At 38.8% G+C, this 27,331-nt stretch overlaps 1 protein-coding gene across 10 annotated transcripts in view; it reads right to left on the bottom strand.

Annotated features, from left to right (window-relative positions):
• Positions 1 to 429: 429 nt before the first annotated feature.
• CHRM2 (cholinergic receptor muscarinic 2) overlaps positions 430 to 27,331 on the bottom strand; it is a 102,330-nt gene continuing 75,428 nt past the window's right edge. For 9 of the 10 annotated variants that reach the window (XM_074871768.1, XM_074871770.1, XM_074871772.1 and 6 more), the window contains 2 exons: positions 8,037 to 9,469; positions 430 to 4,988 (listed from right to left, as the gene is read on the bottom strand). In XM_074871768.1, coding sequence (XP_074727869.1) covers positions 4,967 to 4,988; positions 8,037 to 9,430 — 1,416 coding nt within the window. In that variant the 5' untranslated portion in view covers positions 9,431 to 9,469 and the 3' untranslated portion in view covers positions 430 to 4,966. Of the gene's footprint in view, positions 4,989 to 8,032; positions 9,470 to 27,331 lie in introns of those variants that run through there. The other variant, XM_074871777.1, reaches the window with a different exon arrangement.

Here is a 27,331-nt window from a genome sequence, read left to right as displayed (position 1 = left end):
TAATTAACTAAAAATTTATTTTGCTTTGATATAACGGGATGGCTACAAAAGAGTCTTACCTATTCCCTTTTAACACTGGGATGACAGAAATATATGGAGGAATGTCTTATTGGAGGCCCTTGCCATGTTGCTGAAGGGACCTTGCAGTTAAAGGTCAAATCTTCTGACAGAAGCAGAGTCGCTGGAGAAGGTGAACTGGAGGAACAGACATGGACAAGAACGAGTAAAGTGGTACTCCAGACCTCTCTTGAACTTCACACTTGCCAAGAAGGATGGGGAAAAGAAAGTCAGAATTTTTCTCTTGATTACTGCAGACAGTCTCACAGCCCTGTGGTTACTGTAAGGAAACTATTTTTCTCCACTTATTATCCCAGTTACACATTTCACGGGGTAGTGCACTTAGTAAAAAGAAAAAAATAAACAGAGATATCACATACAAAAACATTTTTATTATTGTTATAATTTGCTGTTTAATGCAATGCTTTAACTAGGAATACAACTCAGCAGAAGTACATACACATATATTGCATGTAATTTTAGTTGTGTATTCAAGATATTTCAAACCCTCATCGTCTCAGTCCTTCATGAGCTGCTCTGGTGAAACACCTGCTTCCTTATCCTGCATAACATACTTAAATGTTGCTGAATAACACAGACATTTTTCTTCCAAATGGAGAACAACATTACATCCAAATTCCCAGTTAATATGACTTTATCAAACTTTGCCTTCACTGTATGAATGTTGTGTATAATATGTATATATCTATACAGCATATATAAATATATATCTATAATGTATATATAATCAAGTGGGTCAGCTTTACACAGCTAACCATAAACTTGTGCTTATCTTAATTTATATGAGATCAAATGTACCGCATCAAGAATTTGACCAGTCCCCAACTTGTAAGATCCTCAGTTCCCAGTTTTACCATATGATTTTGGATATCACATACATGTAATGCATTCTTTTCTTTCTTGCAGTTGCATTTTATTTTGAAGAAAAGAATGCAGCTGTTTTTTTATATAAATGAATAACAGGTTTTCCATACTCTTAAATTAAAAACGTCTCAAGAAGAGGTTCTTCCTCATACATAGAGCTTGAAGAGTAATTGGACATTCATTGTAGATATATTTACATTATAGCCTTATCTGGATAGTATTACACATAATGTATTATTTTTTACACAGTCAAGATACGGTGTTGGTCATGTTAAAACACACTATCTAAAGGTATTTACAAACTGCTAGGCTCTAAGTTACCAACCACCTCTGCAAAGTGGCACCAGAATTAAGGGATAAGATATAAGAAGATCTGTTTATTGGCAACCATGACACTCTCACCAGTGTTTTTATTATTGTTACTGCCACTACTACCACCATGTGCTTCAGAGAAGGTCTGTCTTTGGGGTAGAGGTCTAGAGGTCTAGAGACAGAACCTCCAGTGGGGGCAGAAATCCCCCCCCACTCCCCACAGCCTACATGAGCAGGGGGGAGCAGAAAAGCAATACAAGCGTGACCTGTCTGTCCCTTTGCAAGTTAGGGCACACCAAGCTTGTCCCCCTGTGCTTTCTTCAGTGCAGCCAAGTCAGTCAGTCCAAACGTTAAACACCCAGTGAAATCCTTCCTTCCAAAGGCCACTGTGATTGTACAGCCTCACATACCACCCACAGACGCTTCTCCCAGAGAGTCAGAGCACTTTGGGACATCTCAAAGAATACAGTTTGTGTGTGCTTCTTGGCAAGTATGGTCAAAAAACCCAAACCTAACCAAACCAACAACTCACTATAAAACAATGAAAAAGAGTAGTTACCTAATGGCACTTTTCAGGTTATGCAGAGCTTTGGAAGGCAAAAAGACATCAAAATTTGTTTCCCTTTATTTGGTTAATATGGGAATGAAATGCGTATAACAAATCTACCCAGTATCCTGAAATATGAGGCCTGGAAGAACGGATATGTTCATGTAACCCACTACTTCCACAATGTGCCAAAAGAGGCCACAGCGAAAGGAAAGAAGTAAAAATATAGGAGAAATAATTGCATTGGTTGTGGTAAATGATTCATGTCCAACTCAGCCTTGCTATAATTACATTCTTAGGCTTGGCTTCTCAGTGAATACTCTGTTAGTAAGCAGAGGAATGAAAAAGGTTTCAAGGGAAGGGAGGACTGCCTTATTATTTCACAGGGCATAAAATTAATCCATGCATGTTGCTGCATGATATTCTATTGCAAGAATATTCACTCTTTGTCTTTATCCATCGTTGTTTCTAATATGGTGATGACAAAACTGGGGAAGAAGAGAATTATTTTGGCTTTGTTTCACGTGAGGGTTTTTTTTACTTCCAATTTAAAAGCCATGCAGAAAGGATTTATGGAACTCCTCACTTCACACAGTAATTTGGGCTTTGGTGGAGGGGGATTTCCATGCTAGGGAAGGCAGTATTTTGGTGGGGTTAAAGAGTTTGAATACCAGCATTCACAGTGCCTAAAAGGCAAGAGAAACTGCACACCTGTAGCTGAAACACAGGCAACATACTTGTTAAAGTGAGGAAGGAGGAAAGCTTTTTGTTAAGGCTGTGACAAAAGAAGAAGGATAGACAGAGAAATGAGAAAAGAAGCCACAGCAAATTAAGGACCATCTCTCAGATTCCTTCAGGGAAAGATTTTCTATAAATTAAAAAAATAAATAATTTCTTAAAAGTCTAGAGCTTTTCATGCTATACAAGAACAATAAAAGTGATACTGTATAGAAATCACACCCCTACCAAGTGTCTCTAGACATGTTATGTGAACAATCTGTAGACCCAGGGGTGAAAAAAAGCTTCTTTTTAGCTTCTCAATTTCTACCACTTGCACTGCTCTCAGCTGAGAGTACAGAGCCATCAAAGAGGAGATCTTTAAAAATATCAAAAGCTATTAGACGCCAGACAAACGCCCAGCACAGCCCCAGAAGCAGAGTTTGACTTCCTGCTGTTTCTTTCCTAAGACTTCAGCTTCACACAAGAAGGACCCTGATTTTTCAAAAAAGAAATATTTTTAGGAATTATTGTAAGGGGAGGGAAGGAGAACAAATACCAGCAGCACTCTTCCTGCCCCTGAAGCTGCATCACACTAGCTTTGCACCATGACGCAGAACCTTTGGTTCTGCAAGGCCAGTACCAGGATCAGTTTTGGGTAACAGAAGTGCTAAGGAAAGGTGCTGCCAGTTGAGGTAAAAAATTCAAAGTGTGACACCTCGGCACCACAGGAGAAACCAGGAGGTGTATCCCCAGGCACCACTGGGGCAGCCATCGCATCCATAGGAACGAAGAACAGGGATTGAAATAAGACAAAACTGGGGAAGGGGACAGTGAGTTTACAAGCAAACCCCACTGCAAAGCAGACACATGGACACATGCAAATCCATCAGGGGATGAAACAAACAAAAAAATGCCCATCCCCTCCTGCCCCTGTTTCAGTTGGGCCAGCCAGGAGCAGCTGGGCCACCCCAATGATTTCCTCACTGGTGTGTGGGCTTTTGTCACCACAGCCACACTTGCTAAGGATGCCTCCTCTTGTGAATATATTTTCCTCCACCAGAAAAACATAAAACAGAGGGCTGGTAGATTTAACACTTGCTTTTGTCCCTTTCATGCTTTGCAGATGCCAAACAACTGATCCCTGGGGTCCATTTGAGCACTCTTATCCCCATGAGCATTTGTGAGGGAAGGAAGGAAGGAAGGAAGGAAGGAAGGAAGGAAGGAAGGAAGGAAGGAAGGAAGGAAGGAAGGAAGGAAGGAAGGAAGGAAGGAAGGAAGGAAGGAAGGAAGGAAGGAAGGAAGGAAGGAAGGAAGGAAGGAAGGAAGGAAGGAAGGAAGGAAGGAAGGAAGGAAAAGCAGGGATAAGCAATCTGACCCATATAAACGTGTTTGTTATCTTTGGACAATTTTTCATCAGGTGATGTTCACTTTCCTGTCTCTGAACAGATCCTCATGATTCCTGGTAAATCAAATGAAAATTCCAAACAGAAAGAGTCTGACAGAAATTTTTCTTAGGTTTTGTCCTCACTGGAAAACAGATTTCTCAACATTACTTGAGCTTCTTTCTTTCTTTCTTTCTTTCTTTCTTTCTTTCTTTCTTTCTTTCTTTCTTTCTTTCTTTCTTTCTTTCTTTCTTTCTTTCTTTCTTTCTTTCTTTCTTTCTTTCTTTCTTTCTTTCTTTCTTTCTTTCTTTCTTTCTTTCTTTCTTTCTTTCTTTCTTTCTTTCTTTTCTCTTTTCTTTTCTCTTTTCTTTTCTTTTCTTTTCTTTTCTTTTCTTTTCTTTTCTTTTCTTTTCTTTTCTTTTCTTTTCTTTTCTTTTCTTTTCTTTTCTTTTCTTTTCTTTTCTTTTCTTTTCTTTTCTTTTCTTTTCTTTTCTTTTCTTTTCTTTTCTTTTCTTTTCTTTTCTTTTCTTTTCTTTTCTTTTCTTTTCTTTTCTTTTCTTTTCTTTTCTTTTCTTTTCTTTTCCCCAGAAAATGTGCCACCTGATTGACAAATATTCAGGCTGTTGATCTCTCCCTGGAGAGTGAAGGTAGGGCTGGCCTGTGACAGTACGAGTCACTCGCTGTGGGCAGCAGGGTTACTGTCAAGGGTTGGTTGCGCCTTTTTAGTTTTAGCCTGTTTCTGGAAATAATTAAGAGGAAGAAAAAGAGAGGACAAGAAGTGCTAGCTGCAGTTTTTTGTTGTTTGTTTGTTTGTTTTTTCCTCATGAGTCACCTGCACAGTTTGCGCAATTTCTATGTGAAATGAAAGTGGCCAGCGCAGCACATGGTGTGGACATGCCACTGGGATCCTCTGGCCAAGCCCAAGGTGAAGATGTGGCAACGCCAGCAGCAGGACCACCTCGGGCCTTGGGGGCGATGGGGCACAGGTGACAGCTGGGAAAGCTGGAGGAGGTACCCAGGAAGAGCTGCTCTTCAAGATCGACATCTACCTCTCGCAGAACTATCACTCAGAAGGGAAGTGAAACCTGGTGAACGTGGTTTGGAACACAAAGGAAAGACATGAGAGCTCAAAAGATGTTCCAAAGAACAAATTATTTTGCGACTCTGAAAGATTATCGCACTTTTTGTCTTACTGAACCACAACCAACTGAAGACTCAAGAGATTCCCAGTATTGCAGGGCAGGCTCTGTCTCCTCTCTGCCTCTGGGAGGGGGTAGACAGTGTCACGAGTAAGTTCTGGTTCTGCACCTCCCACCAGCTGCCAATGAGCACAACATGGACACAATCCCATGCAGCACGCTGAATGTTAGATGACTATTTTTCAAGTATATAAACTATGTTGGGGTGTGTGTTTACATGCCTGTGTGTACACGCATAGGTGCATTGTGTCATCTATTTTTACACTGTTTAATTGACTGTGAATGTAGATGTATCACGGAAATATTTTTTCAGTGAATTGGTACAAGGTGGAAACATGCAGGATTGTGTCCTGCAACCCTTTGTAATATGTTATATCACACACCAAAGCATCTTGGCCTTTAGGATCAAAAGCGTGGGTGCTGCTATGGAAAAGTGCTGCAAAGCTTCAAACTGAAGGTTTTCCTGTTTGTTTGGGGTTTTTTTATTTTTTATTTTCTGGATTTGCACATCTGCTGGAAAACTGGAGTTAAAAGATCATATTTCCAAGCCATTATTTCCCAGTTTGAGTACCTATACTATTGATACCCACAGCACTTGTTGAAAGAAAGAAGCAGGGGTGTTTCTTTTATGAAACTTTTCTAGAGAATTTAGAAAATGAATAGATTTCATTTTATCTTTGGTTTCTATCTGGATTTTTTAACACTGTAAGAGAATGAATGATCTAGAAATGATCATGTAAGTCTTTCCCTTACCTTGTCAAGATAAGGCTAGTGAATGTAGTTTTGAAAGACAAGCAGCACTCAGTTTTGCAAGTCTTATCATTGAGTAATTCTTCCTTACAAGAAGGAAGATGTAAATAGTGATAGTAAATATGACTCAAGGCAAGTGAGGGTTGCAAAATCAGATCCTTGGCTGCATGGAGATACTTAGATATATTAGAATGAAATCACTAGGGGTATAGAATCAATGAATGCATATTAAGACACGTTAATCCTGAGTTTAATGTGGTCTTAATTTACTGAACTTTAATCTCCTAATTTTCACTTTCTTCTAGGAATTTGTACTTTGAAACATGAAAATTCTCATATTGTCAAAGTGCTTTGACACTGTGTTCCAATAAGTTTGTCAAATGTAAAGCTTAGGTCTGTGAGATAATTTCCCCGTAATTGTGAAGGCTGCTATTTTTAAATGCATTTTGGAAGACTGTAATGTGGTAGCATGAAATAACAGAATGATTTTGTGTCCTATTTGGTAGGTGGTTTTCACTCCAGAAGACAGTCTCTCAGGACACTGTCTATGCAGCAAACTACTTTTTTGGGTAACAAAATCTGTAGATGTACCTTCACTAGTGCCTGGAAGTTAGAGTTACTAAGAAGGAGGTAACCAGAATATGCATAACTCACAAACATTTGCTGTTTTCACTTTGTCCTATGCACACAGTGCTCAGTTGTGCTACAATAAATATCAAATATTGAAATAGTATCTGCCAAGCAGAAATAATCTGGATTTGAGTTGGTGTGGAGTAGCAGATAATATTTGAACTATACCCCTGCCAGCTCCCCATCCAGACTATTACAGTGTCTGGTTTTGTGTAATCACTGTTTTCCTCTCTGCCTTTTTATTAATGTTATCCCTTGGCTTACAGTGAAAATATTGCTCCCAGCTGGTACAAAAGGCGATGTAGCTAATATCTTTTCCACAAAAGAAACATCTTGTCCAGGATACACCTAGGAAGGACCATGGTTTCACACTAAGGGCTTAGGCATCCATGTAGGTATGTCAGTCCATCTTATTCTTTTCCTCAATAATTGAGTGTGAATCATCTTTTGACTGGTCAAGAACACAGTCATCTAATATTAACTATTCATTCCGTGGAGCCTCAGCATACCTCTTCATCTGTACATCCAACTTTAAAAGGATGTAACCTCTGTTTTCCTAGCAATAACCTTGTTTCTATTCTTCAGCTGAGGCCCTTTGGCTACCATGGGAGCTGACTGAATGAGACCTTTGAATTTACAACTTCATTTGATATTCAACCTTTGTGCCCTGGACAAATAAGGTACAAAAAGGAAGAAAAGGCTGATGGAGGTAAAAGACAAGTCCATGTGTGGATGTTATACAACAAACAAAGTGAACAAAATTGTCTCAAGAGCCTTGGTTTACATGGATGCTGAAATAGTCTTGGGATGTAGCAAACTGGAAAAGATTGACTTTTTTCATTTTTATCTTTACATGATGAAGGAATCACGAACAAAAGCCCCTAGAAGGGGACAAGAGGCAGACTTCAAATGATACACAGGTTAGCAATGATTATGTGTTGAGCATAAGTACACTTTCGGAACTGATGCAGTTTTGGAAATGGTAGTGTTATAAACAACATAAAATAACTTTCAACATTTTTTTACCTAACATTAAGGTTCTTACATGACAGTGACAAAAAGCTTTAGACAGCTTTGAGCTTTAGAAACCTTCTACCATGATTAATTCAGATTATGTAATGATCTTCCAAACAGTTATTGTTAAAATTCCTTTTTTTTTTTTTTTCTTCTAGATGAAGACATACTAAACAGAGACAGAAAAAAACCAAACCAACAAAAAAACCCACAGGTGTTTTACACAGAAGGACCAAAAATCGTAGACTCTAGAGCCCTTCTTCAGAATACTCTCAGAAAGAAAGGAACTGTGCCTCCAGTCCACATACTTGAAAAATTCCTCAAACATCCTCATGTCCTCAAGATTTATTTTCCATAATTAAAAAAATGTTTTTAAATGTAGTTCTCAGGGGTGGAGCTGATGCTCCATGTCAGTATTTCCACTAACATCCTGGATTGCACATTCCATAAAAGAGCATAAAGTGCTATGGCATTTTTTTTTTTAAATTTAATTAGGAATTTCTTCACCTTTTGCATTATTATTTTTATTATTGTTTTTACCTTGTAGCTCCTATATTCTTGTAATGACACATAAGAAGGTGCTTAAAGGTCTTCTTGAAAGTAGCATTGCAGAGGGCATAACAAGCAGGGTTGATGGTGCTGTTGATATAACAGAGCCAATAACCTATGGTCCATACAGTGCCGGGTATGCAGGATGTGCAGAAGCTGTTGATGAGCACCATCACGTTGTATGGGGTCCAGGTGATAATGAAGGCCAGGAGGATGGCCAAAATAGTCCTTGTCACTTTTTTCTCTCTAGAAGGAGGTGGTTTCTTTTTAGCCGGCTGTTTTGTCATCTTGACAATTTTCCGGGCTACGCTGTTCTGCTTCTCCTCCCCGTTGGCACCTACAATCTCCACGGTAGTGTTGGGGGCACAGCAGTCACCCTTTTGGGACTTGGTGACTATCCTGATGCATGTCAGCTTGGAGTTCTCCACTTTGAGATGGTCTTGGGAGGCAGAAGCCTGGCTGGCATCTTTGGCAGCTTTGTCCTCTTTCACGTTGGAAGTGACCACACTAACAGAGGTGGAGTCATTGGAGCTCTCCTTCTCCTCCCCTTGAACACAGTTCTCTGTCACAGTCTCCCCCGTGGTTTTTCCATTCTGAATTTTGCTGTGTTCCAACTCATCCCCACTGGTTGGGATGTTGTTATTGTTTGGTTTTACTATTTTACCTTGGACAAGGCTGGGAGAAACAGCATCTTGGTTTTGGGCAGCTTCCTTTTTCCCTTTCTTTATCCGACTCTTACTAGCTCGAGAGATTTGCCAGTAAAGGACAGTCATGATGATAACAGGCAAATAGAAGGCTGCAATGGCAGTGCCAAAAGTAACGGCAGCGTTAGAAAAAAACTGGATGTAGCAATCCCCATCCGGGACAGTCCTTCCTCCCACAATGAACTGCCAGAAGAGAATTGCAGGAGCCCACAGGATGAAGGACAGCACCCATGCAGCTGCAATCATCATGCCTGCCATCTTAGTGGTCCGCTTCACAGGATACGTCAGAGGCTTGGTGACACAAAAGTATCTGTCAAAGCTGATAATGAGGAGGTTCATTACAGAGGCATTGCTGACCACGTAGTCAAGAGCCAGCCAGAGGTCGCACACCACAGGCCCTAAGGGCCAGTAACCTATCACAGTGTAGAGGGTGTATAGGTTCATTGAAAAGATGCCGATGATCAAGTCAGCACAGGCCAAGCTGAACAAGAAATAGTTGTTGACTGTCTGTAGATGCCTGTTGACTTTGATTGACACCATGACTAGGATATTCCCAATTATGGTGACTAGACTGAGAGAACCTGCTACCAGGACGATGAAGACCACCTCAACAGTTTTATAGGGGCTCTCCAAAGCCATCACATTTTCAGTGGAAGAGTTTATGTACGTTGAATTATTCATTTCTGTTCTGCTAGCAAGATACCCAGTTATCACTTAAGCCTGTAGAGGAAAGAAAACAAAACAGATACCATAATGAAATTAGTCCCTTTGCCTTTAGGAAATGGATCCCAGAAAACCTACTTGGAAAGAGTTTAAAGGTAGAAGGTGTGTTCAGAAGAACCGGTCATCTTTGGCTGATGAAAACATCTTACAACATATAATACCCCTTAAGGAATAACAAACCAATAGAATACTTCTAAACAAGTGACAAAGACACAACATTTAAATCCAGATCTAGATTTTTAAGTTCTCAGATTTATTTTTCTCATTGTTCTCTTATAAAACTAATATTGACTTGAAAATTTTGGAACTAGATCTGCATATTGATTTCTTTCCTACTAATAAATTAGTTCACTTTGCTCATTTCAAACCCTATTCCAAATAAATAAGTCTGGTCCTGAGGGTATGCCATTCTTGTAATCTGAGGTGAAAATGTTATTTACCAGCAGCCAGATCACATGAAGGTGACTTATGTTTCCATCTTTCCTTCATGTTCCACCTGGGTATGCTTCTGTGAGATTTATGGAACAAGTTTGTGTCATGTCTCCCTCTCATTTTCTTACACTGCAGTTATTTTTTTGTCAACACAAAGATTTTGGCACTACATCAAACTAAAGTTATTAGTCTGCCAATAAACAAAAAAAGGATAGGTCGGTTGAAGTAAATAGAATTCGTAAACGCACCTCAGCTGAACATCTGTCTATCTAGTTAGATGCATACAATTTTTATTTTTATTTTTTCCTTTAAAGTTATTTTTTACATCTTTTTGACTATTTGTACCTGGAAAAAGGGTTGGTTTTTGTTTGGTTGCCTTTTTTTTTTTTTAACATGATGAATTTTTCTGTTGATGTTTGCTTACTTATATCTTCTCACTTTTTTCAAATCACAGTATTTTTATTCTGTATCACATAAAGCTATGACAAAAGGTCTGAAATGGATATCAGGGTAATGATAAAGAAAGAAACAGATAAAAATCAGTTCTGTTTATACACAGCAATTCTTTCTGTGCCCTGTATAGCCTACCGGCAGTACTCAATAAGTAGCAATTAAACTACTAGCAATATGCATTTGTTAGAAGACCAAGAAAACCACACGTGCTTTTGCCTTCAGGATATGTACTATCCTTTTGTGCATCCCCTGGAAGTCGATAGAATGCACTAGAATTGTACAGTCAGTCTCTGAGTGCTCATTATTTATGAGCTGTGCTCAAGGGATTATTGAGGCATGAAGGCCAGATGTGACAGAGAAGTTAGGTTGTTTCTAATTGGAATATTCTCCGTTTTTCCCCACCCATAAGGCATCACTTCTTTAAGACAGAGATTCTAAAAGTGGTGGTGCAATCAAAGGACGACAAAAAATTCAGTTATGTTTGGCTCCTTTATACATCAGGGATTAACAAATCCTCATCTGACCCCTGTGACTACCCTGCTGATGCACAGACATATACAATCCATGTCACTTAAATGGAGCAATGCATTTTCACTGTCATTTCAGCACTGCATATTTTCTTTCAGATGCAAAAGGAAGATGATGCAAAATGTCAGCACAACAGCAAAAACTCTTCTGACCTCTAAGAAAAATAAGCAAGTCTGTCTCTGTGGAAAAGTCAAAATGCTATACCAGAGTAAAGGTTTTCTGTCTGAGGCAACTTTGTAATCTTGTAATTTATACTTAAAGAAATATAACTGGCAGAAGGTGGGGCTCATGCATTTGCCTTTGCTTTTAGAAACAGCTAAGATTTGTTTGCCAATTACATGTTGAAGTGAACACATGGATAAAAAGAGGAACATAAGACTAGACAGACATTTTTTTCCTACTATGGATTCACAGGTACATCCCTAAAATCCTTGGGATCAGGTTCAAGAGAACAAAACTGTGAGGAGGAATACTTTAATTAATATATGCTTTGTACAGTAAGAATAGGCTGAGTAGAATATAACAGAATTTATGCTCTGTGCAAAAAATAGACAGGACAGACATCTTTAATATATAGGACTGTCAATTCAGCAATTCACTGTGTGCTTTTCACCCAAAGCCTCACAGCTGAACAGCTGGTGATCCAGTTAGATGTGTAAGATATCAATTTTTTGGGACAAGCTAAGAACTTCTCTCAAGCAGAGTTGTTTATGAGCATTCTTAACAGAATGCATTTTTGATGAAAAGACAAAATAACTCACAGAGATGTATGAATTTCAGAAAAATTTCAGCTGAAAAGAGTTTGTGATCCAGGGCTCTGCAGCTACCTCTGGTGACAGAGAGTGAGAGAGGGAGCAAAAAGGAAAGAGAATGAGAGAGAATCAGAGCTGAAAAAAATGTACTTTATGATAAAAAAAACGAGTGTTTCTCTACAATTTCATTTTGACAAAATGTTCAGAGGTTTTGTTTTCATTCCACTGAAGAACTAAAATTAATTTTGAAACCTTGAAACTTGTTGTGAATCCAAATTACCATCTCCCAGCTAAATTTATTCTTAAGTCTTTTCTGCTGAATTTTTTACCCAGTTACAGTGGAAATATTGGTAATTCAGTATAAATTCCCCTGATTTTATTATCTAGGATACAAGGAGATGAATGAAAGCTAAGAACTAATTTTATTTGTTAGGAATAGGATTTCACTGTGTTCTTTCAAATGGAAGCAAAGCAGAGAAGTCCCTTTCCCAGTGATCTCTCTTTGCACAAAACTTTCCTGCCATGAGAATATTGGTAGTTCTTGACTGCAAATTACATTGACACAGCTTTCTTAGGTATAGAGAAATACCTGCTATCACTTGCTCCAGTAAAATCTTCTTTTGCTTGCATCAATATGATTGTAAAGTGAACCATGTGTGTGTTAATGAGAAAGTCTAGGGCTGAAGAAACATTTGATTTCAACTGACATATATCATCGCTGCTGATAGTACTACCATTATATGAGCAGAGACAGGGTATGCATGCTCCCTAACCCAAGATCCCCTGAAATATGCTGGACTCTTTCCTATTGGCTCTGGTAGGGTCTGAATCAGGTCCATAGTGAGGTTTCTGTTTCTTATTGTGGCCGCTTGCTCCCTCAGTACAGAACTGCCTGTGGATTTTGTCTTTGTTTTGTCATGCCATGGAGCCCATCTCTCCTGTTGGAAAGGCAGTTGTTATGGGAACAGATGTTATTCCTCAGGCAGACCTCCAGGGCAGAGGCATTTTAAGGTAATATGACCTCCCATTATGAGAAGTACCAGATCTTATTCTTGAAGGAACAGAGCTCTCCTCTGCAAGCCCATGGGTGTTTGTGTGAGTTGCACAATATGGCACTGACTCCCGTGGGCTATCATCATTTATCCTCTATGCTAAGTGCATTCTTGCTAAACAGAGAATACCCAGAAAGGCAAGAAATTTCTCTTGTGACCTGAAAACCAGCCAAGTTCAGTTTCTGAAATATATTTCAAAATATATATGACTCTGTGAAATGCAAACACCATAATCACTGCATGGAAAATGTCCAGAGCCAAGAAATCCACATATAAAATAATTCATTGTTTGATATTTGATATATAGTTGGGAAACATTTCCAGTGAAGTAGTTTCTCCCCTCTAAAGAATTCATAGTGCTGAAAATCATTCCCTTCCCTTCTTTTGACTAGACAAGGTTTTGGGGCAGAACTGGGGGATTTGGTGGGTTACAAAGTACATGCACTTTTGCCCTGGTGTGATGCCAGGTCTTTTTGCAGTGAGTAGTAAACAGGCAGAAGCAGGGCATGGGTGGGTTGACTTGGATCCCCACTGCCACTCGCAAGGAGAAATGTAGTCCAGGCTGGCACAGGCTGGACTAAACCTTCACAGAGCATGCTGACCGCCATGGTCTGCTTAGCTTTCCTTCATTTACCTCCCTAGGAGTCACTTGGAACAGTGAAACAGAGGTCTGATGGGTGAAGTCAGTAAGCTGGTTCACTGTAAAAGCGAATCGCAGTGAGTGTGAGGGAGCAAAATGATGCCATGCAGGGTACTCACCCTATTCCATTGCAGACCCTGAGGAGGAGGCCTGCAAAAATGGGAGAGCAAGGAGAAGGGACAGGGACTGCATGTCACTCTTAGGCTCATGATCCTCAGACAGGAGGTACTTAGGTATTACGTTCTGCTGACTGTGTGTTTTCCACTTGCTCTGACAGGATCCTATCCCTTTGGTGAAGATGAATCTTGTAGCAATCGCCGTAATTTTAAATTTAGAATATATCTCCAACATTTGTCACAAAACAGACTATGGAAATATTGTGTATATCGAAAAAATTGGCTGATATGCCATGCCTGTCAAAGTTTGTTAGACAAATCCTTTCTTTGTATTCTGCATATTGCCAAGTTAAATATGGTAAGGATTTAATGGCTTCTTTGAATCCTCTGAAACCCTATAAAAGTTGAGACATAAAAGAGGAAGCAAACAATCTGTACCTGAAAGTTATATTTGTGATTTAAATGGGATTACCCAGGAACATATGTGCATTGCTACTCTGAGCACTTTTCAACATGCGACTCTCAAACAAAAGTAAAATATACTTTTTTAACTTCTCCTCTTTGATCCAGTTCCTCTCCAGTCCAAACCTATGTAAAATGGATTTGATTTTTGCTGTAGCAATAATAGATTTATTTTATTTTCCTGAATTTATTTTGATCCTGAACAGCACTGGTTTTGCTTCTAAATTCCTTCCTGGCATCATTTAAAGCCACGGTGTGAAAAAAAGAGAGAAACAAAATCCCTAAACCCGTGACAAATGTACTAGGCACATTAGTCAGAATTTATTGCAGACTTTAGGAGAGATTATAGATCTAGTTTGGTCTTTTGGTAAAAAATACTTTTCAGAAAATCCCCAAGTACCAGAAGGCTAAAATCTTCACCACATGGGTTACCTTCTGCAATCCATTTGAAACTAGAAACACCTTTGCAAAGTGTTACTGCTTCGGTGTGGTCCATTCTTCTTATTTTCATGCATTTTTGTTTTTCTCAGTCAGCACATGTCCTACAAAAAAAGATATTCTGTGGGCCTGTCTGGATCTAGTTTTCCCCATCTCATTGTGAAGGGTACTCAAGGGAAAAATAAACAATTTCTGCACATATCTTGAAACACCAAGTAGATCAGAGTGGTAGAGCATTAAGAAAAATGAACTAACACTGTGCCACTAAAACAATTGAGATAAAATAACGAAAAAATACTCCCAGAAAAGCAACAGGGTACTTGTACATGAGTAGGTGGCAGTGCTGGTATCAGCGTTGCTGCCTCAGTGCTATTGTTAGTCTCTGAACATTTGTACAACTATTAACTACATCTTGCTCACTGCTGTTCTTATAGTCTACAGCTGGTAAATATAGTGTCACAAGCCCAGCTGGGTTCTATTCAAAATCACGCAAGGAAACATATAGGCAATATAGAAAAAAACACAACAAACAATAATCTCTATCATTTCAGGAAAATACAAAAAAGAAGTAGTTTCTCCTCAAAGGTCTGGATAATTATGTATTTCTACTATATTGGTATTGTTGTTACTATTACTATTGTTGTGCTGATAGTCACCCACTGGTAGTAGAGCACTTAATTTATTGTCTTTCTGTAAGTGTAGTTTTGGCTGCAGATATATCTGTTTTTCAGGACCTGTGTAATCAAGAGAGAATTTGCATTCAGTCTTTGAGCAGCTGACATCATTACAAGCTAAATTCTGCATCTTAATGCATTGGGCAAACCTGAAAAATATGCTTGATAGGCATGGTTTTATCTAACTGGTTTTGATCCACAAAAAGGGATTTTTACTGCCTGGACTGGAGGAGATACTTTGACTCAGGTGTCTCCTTATTCTTGCTAGGACTGCATATAAAGAACCCTTTGTCCCAGACCAGTGAGCAAATAGCTGTCTCTTGGTGAAGTTTGGCAAGCCTTTCCACTGCACTCTGGTGGAACCATATGATATGGTTGCCCATATGGTAAAAGTGACGGAATACAATTGATATAGTCTACTTCATACTTGCTAAATTTCATGGTTAATGATTGTGTTAGTAGCTATAGCTACTGCACACCTGGGGATAATTATACGATTGGTCAGGTGAGACACTGAAATTTTTAAAGAATAAGCTTTGTTCTCCATGTCTAGAAAATGACTAGAATGTCCTGGACCATAAAGACAATGTATAGAATTGTGTTGAGAATGAGTTATTTGACAACTTGACAGAGTGATCAATCAATCAGTTAACTTGGCAATGAAACCAACTTTTGGGTGTCCTTAAATTGAATTGCCTTCATTATAATGCTAAAAAACACACCCACAGGTCAAAAAGATCCCTGCCCAGGTTAAGACCCTTCCCCTGAGCATGTATAGTATTGGAAACATTAAGTAAACTGTATTATAATTGTATGTTAATCACTAACCAATCAGTATCTAATAGGCGTGCTATGGAAAAGTACTAACTTCTGATCTTTGTGTATAAAAGGAGCATTAAAACCTGCTGTTGGTACTTGATCTGTGGAAATGTCCACTGAGCACCCAGGCCTGAATAAATTACAATATCTCGCCTGAGTGTGTGAAGATTGGTTCATTGCATGCCGGACACAAATCTACTTTTTGGGTAACACAATGGTCCGTATCATTCCTTCTGAGTCCCACCTGCAATACTGTGCACCTCAGCTTGTCAGAGGTGCTTACACGCTGGAGGGAATTTGCAGAATGGCAACTGAAAAGACAGGGGGTTTCACCACTACATTTCAGGTAAAATATATAGTTCAGGACTCCTTTGCTGTGGAAAGCTAGAACAGAATAGCTTTTTTTTTCCCCTTTTTTCTGGTAAGCTGTGAAGTAGGGGGGTCTGAAAATCTAGTTACTAAGATCAAAAGAATTTTATAACCCAGAAATCAGAGAACAAAGTAATTTTTGGTCTATGGAGTATGAAAATGGAGCTCTTGAAGCATCCCATGTTCTCTCTAGAGGGTTGAGTTAAATGGATAGGATCTCCATCTAGAGGCACAGAAAGGCAACTACCACGTAAAGCAGTCATTTCCAGCACTAGGATGGTTTCAATGTGTTGAAAATGTAGGTGCTTACTTATCTCTGAGGTGGAGGAACCCCACATTTTATTGCAATTTCCATTTTACTATAATTAAAGAGAAGAGATATAATTTAATGAAATGCTGAAACCATTCCAGTTAGATATACTTGTAGCAAACAGTCTGAATACTGACATAAAACTAGACTGGGGTATCCACTGCACAGAGACACATGCTCAGGCCTGAGCTTATCCACTGCAACCAGTATGATCTAGTCATCACTTTGGATATGATCCAGCTCAAAGTGTTGTTTCAGAGTAGGTTGTAAATGGGTCAGAAGAGTGGCTGGTGTCATCAAAAGGCAATAAAACTAGGGACTAGCTCATGCCACACACACATTTATTTCATCAGTGGACCTATGCTGAAATCATACTTGCAGAGGTTATAGGCTAGCTAGAAAAGGGACATCAAAGTGAGATTTCAGTAAGCCTCTTCTTTTTTCCTCCTTGTGCTCTACCGCTGTTTCTGGAAGTTGACTGAAGCTCCTCACACCAGTCAATCCCAACAAGACAAGTTTTATCTGACTATAAATATCTTCTTCAAGCACTTTAGATGAAATGCTCATACCAGAACTCTAAAATTATACCTATCTTCAGCCATGAGAAAGGTTCCCTTAGCAGAAGGGTTATTTAAGCTTCTGGTTAAGATTGAATTGAAAATCAGTAGATTCCAGGATATATTCTCTGAAGGAATAGTACCATGATAGGTAAGTACTCCCTCTGCAGCCCAGCATGAATTGAAGACACAGTACTTCATTATCCTCGTATCAGCTATCATGCCTGTGCTATTAAATAGAAAAACCTTATGAGAGCTACTCAAAGTCCCTGGGTGACAAGTGGCAAAGCTAGCAAAAGAGAAGAGGATTCAGAAGGCTGACTGAAACCAGCTTACAATTTGTTCTGAATACCTAGAGCTAATGAATAACAGAAATGCATCTCTTATTTAAAACACATATGGGTAGTTCTTAAAAAAATATCAAATAGACAAAAAACTAAACCCACATTATTTCTAGTTTTTCCTGTTTTAAATTACTTTTTTTTTTTTTTTTTTTTCCTGCTAAAGGCTTAAGGAATATTGGTAATGAAATAACAGAGAACTACAATACAGTACAGGGCGGTATCTCAGAGAATTGTTGATTAACACCCTCCACCTGCCAGTGAATCCAGAAAAGGTGTTGTGATATTTCAGTGAATCTCTGCAAATCTCTCCAAGTCATGGAGGTCCTTTTGGGACTCTGAATAAACCCGTGGAGACTCTCACTCTTCCTCAGAGATTTTGCAGCCTTCGGTAGTGTCTCTGACAGGAATATTAACATACTGAGGGCCCAGAGGGACTCTTACTGAAGTTAAAGAAAATCTTTCCTTTTCCCTTAGCTGGAAATGGTGTTAGTACCTTGTGTTTATCAGTGATTTCCTTATTCACTCACTTATGATCTAGCAGACTCACTTGTGATACCTCTAGATGATCCTTGAACCTGCTTTGGAAAGTACCCAGTTTCTTTGCTCAGCAAATGCTTTTAAAATTCTTGTTAAGTCTATCATGATCACTCTTACATGAAGTTCTCAAGAGCTTGAGAAAAGTCTGTTCTGCTTCTGTGTCCATTAATCTTGGGGATTTTTACACATCTTCCATTATACTTAACAGCTTACCTAAAATGTAGATTATAAGCACAGATATAAAGGGAGTTGGCTCAAATTCTTTGCAAGAATTTAAACATATATTGAACTCAAGTTCAAACTTGTTTCTGAGAGGGCAACTAAATTTTTTTTTTTTTTTTTTTTTTTTGCCTGTATTTCTGCAGACCGTATTTAAGGCAGTGATAATGAATTAATGAAAGAACTGATTAGTTCTTCACCTTACCAGAAAGGAGTGGTACCTAAATTCCCAAATCAGAATCCATATTTCCAAGTCCATTCTGCAGTCTGAGAGAAGTTTGTGAAAGATGGAGAGATGCTAACAATACTTAAAGAGATATTTGTAAAATGTTTGAATATCTGAAATGAAGTGTTTGCTATAGCTAATCATAAACATGTTGGTCAGAGCTATGAATGTTTACTGTGAGCCTGCATGATCATCTCCCATTTTGTGGACAAAGAACCTCAAAGATTACATGTTCCTGGCCAAAGGAATGAAATATTTATTTAGCAGTTTTTCTGCAGCATTTATGTTCAAGTTACTACATTATTATAGACTCTCTAAGTCTCTGACTGTGTTATGTTTCACTAAATGACTGCTACCTACTTTAATTACATAGATTGTAGTTGCAGAGTAATTGCATTTTTACTCCACTACAGTTTTAAGAAATCCGTGTCTAATTCTGGCTATGACACATGGCTCCAGGTATTGGTCTCAACATGCTGCAGTTACACTTAACAAGGTAAAATACCTTAGCTTTGCATATGAATAATTCACCATGGCATTAAGAGAAGCCCTATCCTATGTTAAACAATAATGTCATGTTTAACAAGGTTAACTTAAAAACAGGGAACTGGGGGACTTGTCTCTGACCATGTACCTTCTGTTAAAAATATATTCAACATCACTGGGCCAAGGAGACTAAAATGCATAAGCAAATACTCTTAATCTCTCTTCTCATTTTGATTTTAAAAGAGACATCAAACTTTGACCTCTCTTGAATGTTTGCAAAAAGAAAATAGTGGGAACATTTGAAATGCAAGGTTTCAGAAGTGCTAATTGTGATTATTTGAAACCAAAACTATTAAAATGACACGAATAGGTAGATTTTGAAATTCAGACTTCTAGAGACTGCACCATTATATTTACTGCATGGGAACCTCTTTTATGTCACGGCAGAAGCACCATGTCAGCTTCACCAAGACTATTGCTAGAATGACTTCACTTGCATGAAGTCAGTTGCTCTCCCATTTCTGGTCTTGAGGATCTCAAACCTGTTTTTATTAATATCCTGAAATTCCATAATTATGCTGTAGATTACTCTCTCACTTCCTTTCCTGTTATTGTCTGCAAGTTTGCTGTTTCTGCTTCCTTGTCTCAGACCACCTTTCCACAGCAAACATGTCCGAGGAGAAAAAAAATCTACTAACTAATATATTTTGTTTCCTGAGGTTTTACTTTACACTCATCTTCTGCAGTGTCACTTACATGGTCCAGTTCTCTCAATCTAATTCCATCTTTACTTAACAACTCTTTAATAGGACTAGATGGTAGAGCAAACTTATGGGAAGTGAAATACTACCTAGATAGGAATACTATCTAGGGAACAATCTCTCCCATAAAACTGCTGAGTCCCTGGGGTGTCATGTCTGAGATTAAATCCCTCCCACTGTGCCATGCAACAGCAGCAGAATCACTCAGCAACAATTGCTGCATTGCAACGTGCCTTCACGCAGCACAAACCTATTTGTTGGACATCAGTACATGCCTAACGAAAGACACATCAGGAGGTGCCGGGCAAGAGAAAAGAGAAAATAATAAATGGGGTGAAAGTAAGAGGGAGGAAATGGGGACAACACTGAGGTGTGAATGAAAAAGAAAAGAAGTTAATGAGGAGAAAGCAAGAAAGGGTGAATGCAAGAGAAATGAAGAGTTCTGCAAGAGCATTCCCTTCGGCTCTTTGAATTGTCACCCCTTATTGCCTGTTTTCAGAAGAAATTTCTCCCTGACCCTAGTTTCAGTACCTGTCTGTATTATCCCATGCCAGCCCACAGAGAGATCGGCTAGCATTCCTTCACGTCTTGTGCATTGACCAGTATTGTTGAAGAACTGAAGTGACTTGAAGATCTGAAATCTCACCTCCAAGGGTTATTCAAATATTTAATTTCTTAAATCCTGCTGCCATTCACTGAGACTTGGCCTCCATAACCTCTTTGGAGAAGAGGATAGAAATTATTTTTTCAAAAAGTTATCCTTTTTTTCCCTAATTAGGAATTCCAGTGTATTCAGTTTTCCTATAGAGATTATTTATTTTCCCCTGTAAATTGCTTTTGTTGTTTCCTGTGCTGTTATCTATGTTGTGGTCATGAACTTATTTCCCCCTTGCCCTGTCATTCTTTTCTTGCTCAGTTCTGCAGCAAAGCAGCTTGGGTCTGGGACCATTAGTGACCAATTCCATGATGGATCTGCCTCCAAAAGGTATGAGATTCAGGCAATCAATCAGGATTAAGATGTTTATCTCCAGGTAAAGCTGACATTTCTCATAGGGAGGGTTTCTATATTTCTGCCTGTGATCCCTGAGGAAGGTAAAATGTTCAAAAATTCAACAGAAAGATATTACATAAAGTAAGCAGTAAGGGAAACTGTGACCGAAAACTGGGGACCACGGGAGCCTGGTTCCCCCAGCGCACCATGTCCCTGATGTCTCAGCTGAACTGGCAGAGGCACAGTTCAGCACAGTGGAACAGCCACAGCTCTCTGTGAAGTCATGTCTCAGGGACTTGAGTTGTCTTGGTATCTTTTTTCCCCCTCTCCTGGTTGTATTACTAAATGCTGCCTCTGCATCTCCTCTCCTTAACAGCGACACTCCTCCCTCAGATCTTTGCAGTGGCTCTGCTTTAGAGAGAAACAGGATCTGGGACAGACCCACATCACTCTTCTTGTTCATTCTCTTTTCATTTTTCCTTGCTGCCTGGTGCAACACCTGGTTAGCCTTCAGCCTCTCTGGTCCTTCTCATCTTGTTCTCCACCTCTCTGCTGTTCAGATCAGTCTTCTGACTATTATTTTCCTTAGGTTACACTGTGTTGTTTTTCTCATCTTCTGGTCTAACAGTTACTCCCTTCACTGGCAATGCTCAGCTCCCATTTGTCTAAGCGCTTTAAACTGCAGAAAGGAAAAAAAGATTCATGCTGTCTCATATAAACCTCCTAGCAGGTCTAGCAGGAAGCGATGCTGTAATGACACACTACGGTGCTGCTCTCCCACTCGAGATGAATAATGGGTGAGGCTGACCAGAGGCTCTACCAGACAACTTACAGAAATAATCCTAAAGTTCATCAGCTTTTCCCTGAAGTTTGTAAGAAACTGTTATATCAGTACTGACTGCTCCAAGATCATGATAACCAGTTTTGCTCCCTGTTTGAGAATTATCAGTGGGTCAGACTATCTTTTATGTAAGAGAAGTAATGAAAATTGTTTTAGATGAGAAATGCAGAACACCCGTGAGTGGAGAATCAGGAGACACAACAAGTCAGGACTGAGGCGTTCTGCTGATCTGTGTGTTTGATTATGAAGCGAATCAGATTCATCCAAACACGAATTATTTTTAGTAAATATGAAGAGTGGTGTATTGTGAGGATAGTTTGTAGGGACGACCTTACAACAGCAGAGGGGTGGCTGTATATTTTAGCAATGTGAAAGTATCCAGTACTAGCAGAGCAATAACAGGGCTGAGTGGAACAGAAGTTGGTAACTATACCTAATTTATTCACATATAATAAACCATTATATAGACAATGTATGTGTGTGTTTAATTATTTCTTCATAAGCAAATTACACCAATGCAGACACTGCATACAGTAGCAGTGAGACCTCCTAAGTAGGAAAGTAGAATCAGGATGGGAGAAATTATTTTCCCTTGCTGAAGTTTTTGGTTCTCTGAAGCTCCCAGAGTTTGAGGCTGAACAAAACCTCAGTAATGCTATGCTGATTTGCAGATGTTGTGTACCCCAGTCATATTTGTCTTGTGATACTCTTTGAGAAGTCTATGGCTCAAAGGCGCATTTCACAGCTCCTTGCTCTCAGTCACTCACACTATAAGCCTGTGACTTCAAAGAGAGATCTGAAAGGAAATGTTTGGAGGAAAAAAAGAAAAAAAAAAAAAAGAGAAAGATTGTGTGCTTGTCCTTTTTTTTTTTTTCTGCTCATGATATAACAGGCTTAAGATACTTTGGTATAACTGCTTCTCAGTGGGTTATTTCTTCCTTCTTACTTTACAAAGACCACAAAAAGAAATTGTCAGTGAGGGAGAAAACAGCTGCGTGATCCCAATCCAGATGCCGTCATCTTAGAGTGGGCTTGTCGAGGAGCAGGCAAATGACTATCCATCTCTAAGCAGGCTCCTTTGGTCGAGCTGGAATGATGGCCAAGATAGTGACTCTCAGGTTTTTTCATATCAGGACTTTCGGTAGTAGCATATGTAAAAACATATACTGCTCCCTGCTTCATATCCAGTCATATAGTAAATAAGAAAATTCTCTAAATGTTGGTGGCATAGGCAACATCATTAAGATGACATTTTCTCTTGTTTCTAAGCGTAAATGAGGTTCAGTTCTAAATTCAGTCCATTTCAAGGATTTAAACATGTTATCCATAACATCAATGTCCTCCACATATGTGAAGTCCTGAATGGCTTTCATGAAGTTTCTGAGGTGTATCTTTTGGAGGGGTGGGGTGGGTATAAACTATATGTAAAGTAGCATTAGAGGGGGTTTTTTACATTTTTAATGAGCTAATTTGGATATTTTTGTTTTAGTCTCTGATATGCAGTGCAATCACATTGAATGTTTGATGCACTGAAAGACACTGAATAGTTAAAATGCAGACACTATTGTTTGTAGAAAGGCATAATGGAGTGATTTATAGTCAGGTTAATGTTTAACCTCTTAATCTTTCTAATGTTATGGTTAGAAAATGACCTTTAAATGTAATTATCTGCTTCTTTACATTTACTACTTCACAAATGAGCATTTAAAAATGTCAGTCATCTCTCTTTACAGAGATCTATAATAATTTTGTATCCACTCATAATGATACTGGTCATCCTAAGCAAATGCCACCTAACCCACCATCCCACTGAGAGCATCATTTATTTGAGGTTTGCCTATCTCAGACCATGTAATTCAAGGGATAGTGTGCTTTCCCCTTTACCCCACCATATATTAGAAATATTTCAATCTTAATAGACTATGGTTTTGCATCTAAATGAAGAGCCTTTTAGTAACCCAGGTAGTAAAAATCTCAGTAACTAATTAGGAATGGGTGGCATTGTCCTGAGTAGAGACTTATTCCAGAAAAGGTTCTATATTATTAACGTTTAGACAAATAGAAAATAAATCTCAGGTGGTAACTTAGTATGGATTCTACATAAGATACAAACTATGTCAGTACATTATCTATACTTTCATATTAATTTCTAAAATGTTTGGAAAAGCAGACAACAAATTTTATTTTCTTTTTATGGGGGATACTGTGGGGGTGTGCTGTTTTTGAAAACAGTTGCTATTGTGACTGTCAAGTACAACAGAAAGTTGAAAATGATATTGGTTTAACTAAGTGATCAGGATGGGCCCTGTATGAATAGATGGCAAGGAAATACTTATCAACAGAGTGTCTAAAAGTATCCAACACCCTGTCTCATAATATCAGCTAATATGATCGATGTTGACCGCTATTGTCAGCTAGGTAGTCAACAGATAATGACAGCACAATTAGGTCAAAAAATATCTGGGTATCTTCCTGTTTCTCATACTCCTGCGTATAGGAATAAGAGTCTCCATGAGGGCCTGGGAACTCTGCTGAGACAGGAAGTGAAGAGTGGTACCATTGCTGCTTCATTTCCATCAACAATCTTGCTTATGCATCTAAGACCTGACACAAGGGATGTCTCAGTTATCCACACAGGCTGGAAACAGGCAAGAGACAAAAGAAGTATAAAGGATGTGGAAAAGTACAGGACAATTCCTTACTTACATCTTACATAGAAGTATATTATTTTTTTCTTTCGTTATCTCCAAGGTAGGTATTGCAAATGCATAATCCATTTAGATCAAAGATAGCATATTTGAATTGCATCACCTGTGCAAAGAAGATCAAACATCCAAAAGATGGCATTCCCAAATAACACAGTTATATCTGGTAATAGGACAAATGTTTTTTCTAGCCACTCCTTCTAGGTTTTGTGATTTCGTTATTTCATACCGCATACTTCTGCACAATCTGTTTATAACTGAACATAGTAACACAGTTCATAGTTATTTTCAACTACTGATTTGGCAGAGAGATGAAGATAACCGAACTCTTACGCTTTTCTTGTGAGAATCTCTTCTTGCTGCCTTGTAGTCTTCACAGGTGAAGGGTGTTTGTTGCTTTTCATCAATGGACTGGTTTAGTGCTCCAGATAGTGAGAAACTGATGCAATTTACCTTGAACTAAGCAGAGCCAATATGCCTTAAACTCCCATGTAAATACACATGGACTTCAAACACAAATAGAAATTTGAGTTTCAGTCATTTTAGCAAATTTGTCATTGTTGCACATAGCTTGTGATACCTCTGTTCTTTCAATACTGGGAAACTGGGTGATGTTTGAGAACAAGTAAATAGTGATCTCCTTTATTCTGATGCAAAGAGTATACTCGTACTTGGCTGAGAATAAAGACAATGTAGTAAAAAGAGGAAAAGCTCCTAGGTTTCGTAGTTTCTCTTTTGCAATCTTATAATGCATATTTTGCTTCTGTGGTCAGAAAGTTCGATCTACCTGTGTTTATTATGGTCCATATAAAAATAAAGCTTATGTAGAAAAGTTTTGGTTTTTCAAGGCTCTATACAGGAGGTGACAAAAGGTGTTTGAGATTTTTCTTTCTGAAAGGAAATTTCATAAAGTAGTTTTGAGACAAGCAAACTGACAAAGGTAGTAGTATAAGTGATGGGAAATGCCAAGGAGTTTAGTGTTTCACTTTAGATAAACAATTGGCTGTTAGAATGCTCATATATGACTTAAACCTATGAATTCAAGACTGCTCATAGGAATGAGGCATTTCTTGTTCCCAGACAGTCAAGACACACAGTTTGTAGCTTCCTCTCTTTCATCACCTTCGAGCCCAGGAAAGGGACCTTGGAAAGTCTCCTGGGACAAAAGGTAAATGAAAGCTCTTTCCAGCCTCAAAAGAACATTTTGAATAAGAGCTTGCTATGAATAAGGTATGTTTGTCCCTCCCTTCCCAGGCTAAAACCAGTGTTGAGGTTTAAGAAGTATTTTGAATTCTTGGGAGGTTTTTTTTCTAAATGCTTTTGGCAGCTATGAGAGAATCAGCCCACATGATTTTGCCTCACCAGCCTCAGTGGTTAAACACTGTTCTGACTGATGGGACTATTTCCAGTGAGAAACTGGTGACACAGGACAACCACTTGCTAATGAAATTTCTTTTTTTACAGGAGTCCTGTCTGTTTCTCTTGACAGGTCTGAGCACTAAAAAAGTCTGTCCCTGGCAGGCATCCTGAAGGGGCCTCTGTGCTCCAGAAGCTCTCTCCTTGATTTCTGCAAAAATCATGTTGAAGTGACATCCATTGCCCGCCCCCTCTAGCCCAGGCACAGCCTCCCATCACCAGCTCAGCCCTTGACACTGCAGCTGGGGAAGTGCCTCACATCATGTATTTTCCCCTGTATACTCTGCAGCTGGGAGCCTTGGGGAAGGACCTCACTAACCAATTTCTTTAAAAATGCATTACTTCTCCATTGAGTACTTTTGGCAGATTAGACTTTGTTATTTGTACAGTTTCACTTAGACTATTACTAAATATTTGGCAACAGATACTCTCCAGGATTTCCCACTTCCTATTTTCACTGTGGCAAACATATTAGTTGGACAGAAGAGGTAATTTTAAACAGGTACCTTAAAGGAACTTGCAGTATAGCCCAATCAGCACAGCTAGCTAAGAAGCATAGCCCATCTCTTTCTACTTTGAGAATATTCAGAAGATACCTGTGTGCCTTTTTCTTTCACAGGACACACGTAGGAAGTCTGTGAACAAAAAGCAAATGCATCCCAGTGTCAGATATCTCTGGCATCTGCTCCTCCACACAGCAGGAAGGTTCTCTTTTGCATTGTGTCTGATCCTACTCAGCTCAACTGACACCATTCCAATTCAGTATTGTTTCCTTCCTTTTAAGGAAGGGATTTGAGAGTTTTCCTTCCTTCCTTCCTTCCTTCCTTCCTTCCTTCCTTCCTTCCTTCCTTCCTTCCTTCCTTCCTTCCTTCCTTCCTTCCTTCCTTCCTTCCTTCCTTCCTTCCTTCCTTCCTTCCTTCCTTCCTTCCTTCCTTCCTTCCTTCCTTCCTCTCTCTTACAACCTGGACCCTGATGTTTTATTTCCATTGTGTTGCCTTGGTTATCTCCTTTTGTTCTATTTTTATTCAAGGGGTTGTTATATCACCAATAGTGACAGTAGCTATTCCAGAAGATACAAAAGGTGGTTAGGACTGATCACTATTCAAGCAATTATTTTTCCTGCTTCCTTAAAAGGAATCTGTTCTGCAACAGATTGAAAATCAAAATCCCATAATACCTGCAAAGCATAATCTCTCTCTGTGTGTATATGTATGAAATGCATATTTATGTTCTATTGTAGTTTTGTTATTTCCTAACCTTTTTGTTCTTTACTGATATATTTCTTGATACAGTTGATCTGTAGTGCAATTTCCCTATTTATCTGTCTTCTTATCGTGGTGTACACAAGGGTTTTGGACAGAACTGTGAATATTAGACAAAGGACAGTAAATCCAATATAATCAAATTATATGGGCTAATCAACAATAACCGGTGTTTCTGTCAGAAAGTGCATACCCTTTGAATGTGCAGTGTCTCTGATGTCTCTTCCTCTATACTGTTTGGTTTTGAGATTCACAGAATTAATCTGAGCTCCCTCTGTAACTAACAGAGCTATCTATTCATGACAAAAATGCACAGATAATATTTGCTTGTGTTAGATTCACTTCATCTGCTCTGCAAACATGCTATTTTTTTTGCAAGTTTATATTCTTAAGAATGAATTAAATACCAGGCTGCTCATGAAAACAGCAACCACTTGGAGGATATTACAGAAATTTCATGAAGTGAGTT

Source organism: Strix uralensis, chromosome 5 (genome assembly GCF_047716275.1).
Source record: "Strix uralensis isolate ZFMK-TIS-50842 chromosome 5, bStrUra1, whole genome shotgun sequence".
Classification (NCBI taxonomy): Eukaryota; Metazoa; Chordata; class Aves; order Strigiformes; family Strigidae; genus Strix; species Strix uralensis.
This window is presented reverse-complemented; position numbering and strand designations above follow the sequence as displayed.